The sequence below is a fragment of the Aulonocara sp. 'chitande type north' Nkhata Bay genome, linkage group LG14 (assembly GCF_057382095.1).
Source record: "Aulonocara sp. 'chitande type north' Nkhata Bay isolate Kocher_YH1m ecotype deep benthic linkage group LG14, A_spYH_male_GT1.1, whole genome shotgun sequence".
In the NCBI taxonomy this organism is placed as follows: Eukaryota; Metazoa; Chordata; class Actinopteri; order Cichliformes; family Cichlidae; genus Aulonocara; species Aulonocara sp. 'chitande type north' Nkhata Bay.
In genome coordinates this window covers 13,417,398-13,429,582 of record NC_141357.1, presented here as the reverse complement: position 1 = coordinate 13,429,582, position 12,185 = coordinate 13,417,398, and the positions used below count along the sequence as shown (strand labels likewise).

The 12,185-nt window shown below is 42.5% G+C and overlaps 1 protein-coding gene across 1 annotated transcript in view; it reads right to left on the bottom strand.

The window, feature by feature from the left end:
- egfem1 (EGF-like and EMI domain containing 1) overlaps nucleotides 1-12,185 on the bottom strand; it is a 54,703-nt gene continuing 42,518 nt past the window's right edge. Inside the window, exons 25-38 of the mRNA XM_086261066.1 lie at nucleotides 11,626-11,754; nucleotides 11,211-11,339; nucleotides 9,478-9,606; nucleotides 9,017-9,145; nucleotides 8,786-8,914; nucleotides 7,036-7,167; nucleotides 6,695-6,823; nucleotides 6,055-6,183; nucleotides 4,886-5,014; nucleotides 4,459-4,587; nucleotides 4,149-4,277; nucleotides 3,185-3,313; nucleotides 2,916-3,044; nucleotides 1-1,373 (exon numbers count right to left, since the gene is read on the bottom strand). Coding sequence (XP_086117192.1) covers nucleotides 1,267-1,373; nucleotides 2,916-3,044; nucleotides 3,185-3,313; nucleotides 4,149-4,277; nucleotides 4,459-4,587; nucleotides 4,886-5,014; nucleotides 6,055-6,183; nucleotides 6,695-6,823; nucleotides 7,036-7,167; nucleotides 8,786-8,914; nucleotides 9,017-9,145; nucleotides 9,478-9,606; nucleotides 11,211-11,339; nucleotides 11,626-11,754 — 1,787 coding nt within the window. The 3' untranslated portion in view covers nucleotides 1-1,266. The remainder of the gene's footprint in view (nucleotides 1,374-2,915; nucleotides 3,045-3,184; nucleotides 3,314-4,148; nucleotides 4,278-4,458; nucleotides 4,588-4,885; nucleotides 5,015-6,054; nucleotides 6,184-6,694; nucleotides 6,824-7,035; nucleotides 7,168-8,785; nucleotides 8,915-9,016; nucleotides 9,146-9,477; nucleotides 9,607-11,210; nucleotides 11,340-11,625; nucleotides 11,755-12,185) is intronic.

Here is a 12,185-nt window from a genome sequence, read left to right as displayed (position 1 = left end):
ACCGTCACAGATGACAAAATGAAACATACTAACTGGCTGATAAATCAAATGTATCTTCTCTTTTAAACAATGTAGCACCACTGATATGCCAGGAAATGAGCACAGTAGGGTTACGAGTGATACAACTGGCACCGACCTGAGATATAATACAAATACAGTTTTTTACAAAAAATAAAAACAGACGAACACCAATCGAGATAAAATGTCTTGTAAAAGTAGTGCAGTAGTGAAAGGGTGAAATGAGTTTCTACTACTGTAAGTCCAGAGAAAAGTGCAGTAACATTTTCTTTTGTTGTTGTTTTTTGGGGGGTTTTTTGTAAAATTGCCCACCTCTGTGTCAGCAGCTCACTTGGCGAACACAAATCTGAAAGAAGTTTAAATGTAATGACTCGCGACCAGCACTGCACCAGGAAAACCTGTGGTCAGCGCTAATAAATTGAGTGTTTGAATTGCAGGGAAATGAAATTTGGTCAAGCCAAACTTAACCTTAAAGTGAGTTGAGACGAATATTGGGCCATTATTGTGTCCCAGAGCCAGCTTCTTCACAAATGAACTGGTTATCTGATCTTCATTCTTTTCAGAGGGAAAAGCGTTAACATTAAAATGCAAAAAATGTATCTGAAAAGTGCAAGCACCACTGTGAGACTCTTTCCAGCATTTAATAGGCCACTTTGGTGCACATAAAATATTCTATTTTTTCACTTTTGGACCATATTTTTGTGTCTCGCGTTGACTTTTTCTGTGTGTGTTCATCTTTTGTGTTTTAAAATAAGTAAACAAGCTGCCCCGGTATTTCTAAATCTGTTTCATACATTTTTATTTTTACATAGATATATGCTTGGCATTCTTTTACACTAAACATTAAGCCTTTTATGGACACCCACATAAAAAAAGTGGCAGTGGATGAAAAGAATCTCGTGTCAGTGACAAATGTAATTCAGGTGTGTGTGTGTGTGTGTGTGTGTGTGTGTGTGTGTGTGTGTGTGTGTGTGTGTGTGTGTGTGCGCGCGTATTGCTAAGGAGCTTGTGTAACTCTGAACTTTTAATTTTAGATTGACTGGGTACGTTTGAGTTCATGCTCCTTTGAAGGCCTCTCACATGCCAGGTCCACTAGTTGATCGCCCCCGAGCTTGGGATTTGGTGATTGAGTGCCAGTTTCTGACAGCCGACTACAAGTTTGAGCGAACATATTAACACCAGCATTACCTTTACCGAGATGATCTGAGTAATGCTTCACTGAGCCAAGTCCTGTGTTTGAACACCCAGTCAGATGTTTGTACCTCTGCTTGGGTTATGTGGTTTGTGGCTGCCTGTTCTTCTCTTTCGTTGGGACACAGAGAAGTTCAGCACTCCCGGGGTTTGGTGGAGCGGTGCTGAAAAGAAAAAAAAAGAGGCAAGAAGACATCAGCACTATTTGCAAATCAAAAGCAAATGTTCTGGGGATTTTGGAGGAGAAGTTACTGCTACGTAGTCTCCCCGTGCGCTTGGCTTTGAGGAGGTAAAATGAAGACAGCTTCAAGACTGGCTTCATGCTGGGTGCAGATTAAAATAACTGTCAGGAGACGGGAGCAGCTATTGAGAGAGACAGGGTGACACACAGAGTGATGGGGCTCAGCCTCTCACACTTCATGACACAGTATTTCACTAAAGCTGGTTCAGCTTTACAGCCCTTGACCCTGGGTGTCTATGTTTTCTGTGTGTGCGAGTGTGTGCGCATGTGTGTGGTCAGGTATTAGTCATGTTGTGGGGACTTGAGTGGATTTACAGAGACACATTATGGGTTGGTGTCTCCCAAAAGGCAACAAAAAGTCAGTGCTCACAATGTGAATTGTTAATTTGAAAGGGGAGGACACTCTTTAAGGTTAAATGATGATAGAGGTTAGGCAGATAATCTGTAGTCCTCTAATGTAATGATACATGGTTGTCTGTGTCTACAATACTGTGCAAAAGTCTTGAGTCACACCTCATTTCTTTATATTGTACTTTACTGTGATTTTAAGTAGTCTTGATAGTTCCCCAGGCTTTCTGAAGGTCTTTCAAAAACATTTTCACTCATTGGCTAATTTTTCAGTCTTTTTTAATTCCAATTCTTGTGCCTGATCAATTTTAGAGGAATGTTTTTTCTTTCTTTTTTTTTGTTTTGCGATATAACAGACAACTTAGCAGAGAACTAATTTTGAACTGTATTTTCAGGCCCTTTGCTACTTGCAGCTTTGTTCCCTCTTATTTAACTGAATCTACAAAAAATGCAATAGACAGTTTGACAGACATAGCATAGTATTTTTGTACCACCAAGGTGGTTCCCATGAGTTTCATAGATAAAAGCGTGATATGAGATATATCATGCAATATATATTATGCAATCTATCCTAAAAAAAATGAGGAAACTTGACAAATGGAAGACAAAACGAAGAAGTGGAAGGTCTAAAACCAAATCATTTTAAAAGTGATGTAATGATCATCAGATTACATCAGAGTTTGATCCACCATTCAATACCATCTGAAAATGATCTGATTGACAATGGCTTTTCAATATGACAATGATCCCAGACACACTTATAATGCAGTAAAAGCACACAGTGCAACACAATCATTGATGGATTGGCCTCCCCAGAGCCTGAACCTCATCATTATTGAAGCAGTGCGTGATCATCTTGACAGAGAACAAAAGGCAGACGACATCCAAAGAAGAGCTTTGAATGTCCTTCAAGAAGCCTGAAGAACTATTCCTGAAGACTACTTGTATTTTGCCTTGTATGCTGTATTTCCATGTATGTTTGCAGACTTCAATAAATTCCTCCACCTATTTCCCATTTACTTCCACACATATGCAAAAATTAGAGGTTGCTCAAGTCTTTTAGATACTTGCACTATGCGTCTCATAGTGCAAGTATCTATTTTCTTCGTGTGTTTACCTTCACTACATGAAGGGTCAAGCCAGGTGAGCGGGCACAGGCAACGTCCATTCACCCTATCACAGCGGGCCCTGTCAGAACAGCGACACAGCAGGGAGCACTCAGGGCCAAAACGGTCTTCGTCACAGGCTGAGAAAAAAAAAAAGGCACAGTGAAAGAAATGAGGAAATTCAAAGAAAGGAAAGACTTGACGCAAGACACCCTAAGTGATCTTTTTTTAATATCTATTTTGGATTTAAGTGAATCATGTTAATAAAAGTAATATCTACTTTTTTCACATCTGTGCCCCGTTCTTCCTGGGGGACAGAGACAGCGTCCTGTCGATGGGTCACATGGGGCCTCGCCAGCACAGTCACATGATCTTTCACAGTTCGGTCCAAAGCTGCCAGCCTCACATCCTGAGAAGAAAAAACAGAAACATTCACACGCATACTTTGAAAAATGCAGTAATGATCATTCAAGTTCTTCTTTAACTACACGGAAACTGCTTCATTAGACATGAATAGACTGGGAGTGCACTGAAACCTGCTGTAAGTAGTTGATAACACGTGTATACGTAAAAATATCCTTTTTTTTAACATAATCCCTTTTAGAACGAGATGACGATTAACACATTTAATAAACATTTTGGAAATTGAAATTTAGTTCTTAGCACACATGCAAATATACATTTAATGGAAATGAATGGATTCACATACAGTACTAACAACAGCATTTAGTTATAAGAAACTGTGCATAAACATTTTCTCAGATAGACACAAACACCCTGATCGATCCAGGTCGGTGTCTGAGGCATGTGGCTACCTTCTAGCTGCTCTTCAGTGCTCAGTCCTATCTCCTGCTGGTACTGAAGTGGCCATTAAGGCACTCAAACTGGGGCTGAGAGCCCCACGAGCTTGCAGGAGGGCATGAGGATGTAACAAGAATGCATTAAGCAGTAGGGAAACACCCGTCTCTCATCAAATAACCAGCCTGCCTGCCCACCTACCTAACAGCCTGTCTGCCAGCCACCACACACTCACATTTTGCTGGAAGTCTCTCATTCATTCATGCTCATATCTCCCCATGTACAGTCGCAGCTGGCTATCCAGGTGGCCATTTAACAATGAGCACAAACATGTGACTGTGAGCACTGCTGTGTTTTAAGTCTTCGCAGACATGCTGAATTACAAATATCCCTCTTTGTTACTCGTTTAACCTTTACTCCCATGTAGTTGCATGTAACATACTTACGTCTTTGGCACTGTGAGCCATGGTAGCCCGGTGGACACACACATTTGCCTGTCACAGGATCGCATGCTTGCAGCACCTTACAAACACAGGTGTGTGCGCAATTCACTCCAAAAAACCCAGATGGGCACGCTGGGAGGAACACAAGACAGAGGATTTAGGTTGGTTAAAAAGGTGTTTTATCTGGATTCATTCAGTCTTCTATGTGACCAGGGGAGTTTGAAAAAGATCTACATTTCATAATGTCAACGGGACTTCTAGTAACCTTATAACCAAGTTTTCTTTTCTTTATTTCGAGTGAGGGTTTGCATACTGTGTTGACAGGAGTGGCCGTAGTATCCTGCAGTACAGCTGCAGCTGCCAGTGAAGCGGTCGCAGGTCCCATTGTTGAGGCATGGACAGTCTTGTGCACAATCAAGCCCATATTTTCCCTGTGGACAGGCTACACACACAGACACACACAATGGGTTGATAACACTAGAAAGAAATGTGACATATAAGCCTGAGTGATGATTATTGGAGTAAAAAAGTAAAAAAATGTGTGCATCAAACATTAAACACTGAAAACATTAAAACTGGGGAAAATGTCTTCTTCATAAATGCAGACTGAAGTCCATCATGTAGCTAATAATGGGGAAACTACTGCAATATAAAGTTTGTTGTTGGCTTTTAATTTGAAATGACCACAATCAAATTCTGCTGAGTTTAGGATTTTTTTTATTGTGGAATATCTGGAGTACCTGTCTCACAGCGGGGTCCAGTCCAGCCGAGGCCGCACTTGCAGGACCCATCACTGGGGTCACACAAAGCCCCGTTCAGACAGCTGCAAGCGTTTCTGCACTGCATGCCATAGCGCCCCCTGGGACACACTGGAGAAACAATTTTCAGGAAACATCATAATACACTAGAACTCTTCTGTTCAGCAAAAGCACTAGTGGTTGCACCAAACATAAAACACACACAGTGCACAGCTCGCGCTTTCCCTTGTCTCTTTCACACACGCGCGCGCGCACACACACACAAACGCGACTGCACTAACCACGCTCGTGTTTATTTAAGCAACAGTTTCTAAAGAGATGGCAAAGTAGCCTAATTTGGCGCTGATATAAAAGAATAATCATGTTTCTCTGGGTAATTTAGATTGGGAAAACAATAAGCAAGCCGTCTTTGATTCCCCTGTTTATTTATTTGCTTCCTTGCCAAATCCAGCGACACGGAACACAGAGAATGAGCCACTTTAGGTTTATGTAAACATTCAACAAGAGGAACTTAAGAGGTGGTATGTCCAAGTACATGCAGGAGGCTGAAGACGAGAACATTTAGTGCAGGCAGCGCTGGAAATTCCCTGTTTGCAATCCAGCTGAATTGCTGATAAAAGGAGAGATTAAGAAAACTCAGCTCTGCCTCTGTTTAGTGGGAATAAAAGCCCTGTGATCATCGCAGCGCTTACACTGAGGAAATGGAGAATTTGTAACTTAAATACACAGGGAAAATGTTGAAAACTACACCCTCATTTTAGTGGTTGTTTCTCATTTCTAGTTAAGTGTCCTGTTTCTAAAGAACTCATTAGAGCCAGTGGTTCCTAATGATGCATGGCAGTCTCAGTGGTGACTCTCTGTAAACTCGAGAGGATTGTAAAAGAAAAATGTCTAAATATAAAGCCTGTTTGATATGTGTGATATGGTTCTGCTTAAAGTTGAACAGCGAGGTGACACTTTAAAGCTGCTGCAAAATGTTAAATGTGCCAGTATGTATCCTGTTTAGAGTCAGTCTTGAAACTACTCTTGTAGTTCTTTGAATATCATTCTCTGATGTGCAGCACTGTTCTTGCCACTTTGCATCTAAAATTCTGCAAATATATAATTTTGCACTAATATACTGCAAATAAACATCCTCGGTTTAACGTTACCTTGCTCGCAGGACAATCCCATCCTACCAGGGCCACAGATACACCTCCCGGTTACTGGGTGACACTGTCCTCCTTCCCCACACGTGCACATCTTAGCACAGTCTTTCCCATAGTATCCACTTGGACAACCTGCATGAATAGATATGCTTTCATCCATATGAAAGAACAAATTAAAAACTATGCATGTATTAATTTTACAGGCATCTGCATTACTTCAGTTGATGTCGACCAGAATTTTGTAACGCAACATAAAGAATGGTTGTATCAAAAAAAGTCTCTAAATCAATCCAGTTAGATTCAATTTTATTTATATAGGACTGAATCAAAACAACATTGACCTCAAGGCATTTTATATTGTAAGATAAAGACCCTACAATAATGCAGAGAAAATCAAGGTTTGTCACTTGGTGACAGTGGGAAGGAAAAACTCCCTTGTAGCAGGAAACCCCCCCCCCCCCCCAGTAGAACAAGGCTCAGGTAGGGCAGCCATCTGCCGCAACTGGTTGGGAGTGAGGGGAAGGTGACAGGGTAAAAGAAAGACTGTGACTCTAATCAAGCTATAAGTATAAGTAGGCAGAAATATGACTCGCAAATATGACTTTTATTAGAGGACAAGGACATTCAAGCTTTCTTGACTTACTTGAGCTGCAGTCGCTGCCTATGAAGCCAGGAGGACAGTAGCAGGAACCAGTCCTGAAGTCACAGCGACCACCATTGATGCAGCTGCACCTGGACTTGCAGTTCGGCCCAAAAGTCCCCGCTCTACATCCTACAGAAAAACCAGACACACAAAACTATTACTAGCTTAAATTAAACATATCATTGAGTCATGCAAATCTAAAGTGTAGCCAAATATGTACTCCGCAGCAATAGTTATTTCATTAGACTTCCTGTTTTATTAAAAACTAAATAAATAAATGGATAATAGCAGGTGCGTCTTATTAGCCAGTGGTTGCAACAGAAGATTAACAGTATACTTACTTAGCCCACATCGCGGCCCATAATAACCGGGCAAGCAGCTACATTTCCCCGTCACCGGATGGCACTGCTCTTGGTCTCCTGAACACTGGCACAGCTTGGTGCAGTTTTGTCCGAACACTCCAGCAGGGCAGGCTAAAATGATCAAACCGGCAGCACATCACGCACATTAGCACAACAGAAGAATGTAAGAAGCAATTTTTGGGATCATTTACCTTCTTTGTTCAAAGGTGAATGATAAATCTTCGATGCACAGGTCAGCTGAACAACTAACCTCTCATGCCTGGATCAAAGACAGTGGTATTGTATTATGCTTATAATTTAATATCTTTATAATATATATATGTTTGTGTGTAAATATATATTCTGATTTTTTGTTTGTCTGAAGCTCTCCAAGCGTCAAATGGAGCACAGAGATTGAGCTGGGTTGAGTCGGCTGTGTTCTTACCAATGGAAATACTGATACTGATTTAGGAATGAGTGCTGCCTGAAGAAGAGTGCGCAGCAGGTTGTGAATCAGTGTAAAAAGACCTAAAATGAACTTTGTGCTGGGGTGCTTACAGGTAGCTGTGTCGGGTATTTGCCTTCTGACCTGAACCTACCATTGGTAATATCTAAAGACGTTTGGGGCTGCAGTGCAGTTTAAAAGCATGTTAATTAGTAAGCTTTCAAAAATCCTATTGTTAATTTATAGCCTAAAACGTGTGTGTTAATTAAAGCTTTGTTAAAAGAAGATACATATTTCTGGATATAAATAAAATAAATAAAAATGAAAAGGAATGAGCCTCAAATGCAGTCTTAATTTTTCATTGTTATCCCTGATGGGCATTGCACACCCGAAAAGAAACATTGTGCAGATATCCATAGTGCTCGTGATACAGCAGCAGATAAGGCCTTTATGCACACATTCAATAGTATGTGGGAACAAAGACGCATGCCGTTTCCCTTTCCTTCCTCAGATTATCCTGCGAACATACTGGGACATTCAGTATTGACTGCTAATGACACCAAAACTCGCAGCAACTTTCCCTGGTGCCCAAACCCAGGCAAACACAGAGGGACATTCTTTCACACACCCTGTCTGCATACATACATATGCGCTCATCACAATAATGAATGAAGTCCCCAGACAATCAGTCATAGGGAACAAGATGAATCTGTGAACCGAGCATGTTTTCGGGTGAGACCGCAGCACTAAGCTACTCAGTCAGGCAGCAGCAGGCAGCGTGGGGGACAGATAAGAAAGGACTCCAGACTAAAGAGGCAATTACGGTGCTGTCATTATGCATGTCTGCCTTCCAAAAGCCCTTATCCGCCGCCGAGGAGACAAAAACAATGCCTTCTGTTTTACTTGGCAACCGGTGTGTAACATTTATCAGATGTCTGGGGAGTGTGTGAGGAGAGGAACGGAGCTGAGGCCGTAAGGAAGGGGAGGAGGGTGGGTGAGTAGAAGGCGCGGTGAAGGGCTGAGGAGGGACGCTGCTTATATACACTCCTTAAGGGTACGGTTTGAATAATGAAACATTCTCACAAGCACACAATTGGTTTGTTTCAAGGCGACAGTCTTTTTATCAACAAGGTAGCTAAATGGCCTCAAATGTAAGCCATGTAGGTATACTCTCCTGACTACCTGTTACAGGTAAAGGACATTAGTGAAAGTCTGTGGATATTTAAGATCTAAAAATTGAGCAAGCAAGCCACTAATCACCTCATGATTAGAATTCATTCAGACAGGTTTTGTTTTCCTTCTTACTTTTCTCGCAGCCAGCCCCTGTGAGTCCAGCTGGGCAGCCACAGCTCCCCGTCTCATGGTGACAGGACACTCCAGCCTGGCACTGACACCGCTGGGCACAGGAAGCACCGTAGAACCCCGGGAGGCAGGCTGTCAGTCAATACACACATCACACACACAGTCACTTCACTCTTATGTTCTTTAGTGCCAGTTTCATTCAGCCGCAATTTCCTCAGTCCTGTACGCACTCACATTTGTCACACCTGGCTCCTCTCCAGCCTGGCACGCACTCACAGCGGCCTGTCACATGGTGGCAACTCGAACTATGGGCACAGTCACACCTCTGCTCACAACCCTCCCCGAAGAATCCCTTAGAACAGGCTTCAGACAAAAAACACAAGCGCTTGCGGTTAGCATGCAACATCGCAGCCAAGGATGCACTTTTAGAAGATGTTTACCTTTTATATGCTTGGAAGGCTAACTGCACAAACTGTTTTGACATACCATGTTATAAGCTATCGGCTTCTTTTCCTGGAGTAAACAAACCTTTCTGCTGCTGATATCCAAATGTTAGCAAATGGAGCACAGGGGCATGCCTGTCTCTCATGATGTTGAGAGACAGGCTACAATTTTATGTGTCTTTGAAAAAAAAACCCGCATCAGCAGGTACTAGATTATGATAAAACAACTATGCTGTAAGTATAGGAAATCACCTGACTGGCAGAGGTCTCCTGTCCAACCATGGAGACACACACATTTTCCTGTCACTCTGTCGCATCTCCCTCCATTCATACAGGGGCAGACCTCGGTGCAGTTCTTTCCATAACGTCCTTCTTCACACTCTGGGACAGATGGAAAGGAAGGTTAAGAGAAAAGTTACATTCAAGTAATAATTTATCACACAAATACAACATGGCTTTTCCAAGGCACCAAATTATGAAGACAGGGACAGAAAGACAAAATATTTAATCAAGAAAAAAAGTTTTGTTTCTCTTAGCTTCCCTACAATGTGCATTCACTATCCCCCTATTACATACACCTTTTGAGCAGTGAGTTGGCCTTTCCGGTTGCCTACAGAACTGCCTGTTTCACCACATAGATTCAATAAGTTGCTGGAAACATTCCTCAGAGATTGTGATCCACACTGACATGACACAGTTGCTGCAGATTTGTCAGCTGCACATCCATGATGTCAATGTCCCGTTCCACATCCCAAAGGTACTCTGTTGGATTGAGATCCAGTGACTGGGGAGGTCATTTGAGTACAGTGAACTCACTGTCATGTTCAAGAAACCAGTTTGAGATGATGGAGTTTTGTGATATGGCACTTTCTCCTGCTGTGGAAGAAGACATCAGAAAGTACACAAACTGGTCACAAAGGGAATGAAAGCATTGAAGGCTGTGGTGTTTAAACAATGCTCAGTTGGTACGAAGGGACCAATAAAGTATCCCAACAACACCAGCCTGAACTGCTGATACAAGGCGATACAATGTCCTATTTGAATGTTGCAGCAGAAATCAAGGCCCATCATAGTTTTTCAAATATTCAGTTTCTAATTCTGGTTAACCTTAGTGAACTGTAACTTCAGTTTACTGTTTTGTAGCTTGTCACACCTGGCGCCCAGTAGCAGAAGACCTGGTGTGCTCTTCTGCTACTGGGCGATCGTGGCTCAAGAGTTGGCAGTTCGTCTTGTAATCGGAAGGTTGCCGGTTCGAGCTGGCTCGGACAGTCTCGGTCGTTGTGTCCTTGGGCAAGACACCCTATTGGTGATGACCAGAGGGGCCGATGGTGCGACCTGGCAGCCTTGCTTCTGTCAGTCTGCTCCAGGGCAGCTGTGGCTACAACTGTAGCTTGCCTCCACCAGTGTGTGAGAGTGAATGAATAGTGGAATTGTAAAGTGCTTTGAGGGCCCCGAAAAGCGCTGTATAAATGCAATCCATTATTATTACTGGAGTGCATCTGCTTCAAGGTTTGATGTGTTGTTTGTTCAGAGATGCTCTCCTGCCTTCCTTGGTTATAATGAGTGGTTACTTGAGTTAATGTTGCCTTCCTGTCAGCTTGAAGTGGTCTGGCCCTTCTCCTCTGACCTTTAAAATCAGCAAGACATTTTCTCCCAGACAACTGCCTCTCATTGGATATTGTCTCTTTTTCTTGCCTTTCTCTGTAAACAATAGAGATGGTTGTGTGGGAAAATCCCAGCAGATCAGGAGATTCTGAAATTCTCAAACCAGCCCATCTGGCACCCACAACCACGTTTAACGCTGCTTAAACCTTTCATCTCCATTCTGATGCTCAGTTTGAACTTTAGCAGGTGGTCTTCACCATGTCTACATCCTTAAATGGAATGAGTTACTGCCATGTGATTGGCTGATTAGATATTTGCATTAACTGGCAGCTGAAAAGTTGTAAAAAACACAGTTTAATCCGTAGTACTGTCAGACTCACCCAGTTCACAAGCTGCTCCAGTCCATCCCAGTGGGCAGGAGCACCGGCCACTGATCCTGTTACAAGTCCCTCCATTTTGACACAGACATTGACTTGAACAGTGCCCTCCATATCGTCCTGCAGGACAGGCTGAATACACACAACATAGTATAAGCATTTGAGTTTTGACTGCAAACGTTCTATTATATTTTTCTAGCCTTTCTTATATCATGAGTTCATTTCTGCAAGTGCAGTAACTGCGCCAAGAGATTCCCGAGATAGATAACATGACTAACGTCGGTTTTCAGAGTCTGCTGACTGATATTTACACTGCCAAAAAGTTCTACAACACAGCACAGTGGTTTGAAAAATAGACTTCTTTGACATTACGGTCATCATGCTCAGTAATTAGCAGTTTAACTGATGAGCCACTCACGCAGTTGGCACCTATCTCCGGTCCACCCAGCTGTGCAGCTGCATCTCCCAGTCACATGGTTACACTGGCCTCCGTTCTGACACTCACAGGTCTGACTGCATTGCTCTCCAAACTGACCCTCTGGGCATTCTGCCACACACATGCAGGCACACACACACATTCAATAATATTCAAGTTGCATTCCTAGAAAACAGACGTGAGAGCTAATTGGTCATTTGAGACATTATGGTTTTTAGCACCCATATTGTAAACGCAGTAATAATCAAAGTCCAAGATGGCATTTGGGGTTTAAGAAAGAGGAAAATGCAATAATGACAGAGGTGCATGATTAAGTCATGCTCGTGGCTTTCTGCTCACTCTGGTTCTGGTAGTTAGAACCACAAAATGGCTGTGGGCGAGAGGAAAGTCTTGAATAAGACTGCAGAATGACAGACTAAGGACTTTAGTGGGTATTTCACTGGCTTCATTAAAACAATGGCATGAAATCCTCAAGAAACTTCAGCCTGAGAACACTGGTTAGCTGCTAAAGTCTCTTCCAAGTTGAGCTCTCCCTTTCCTAA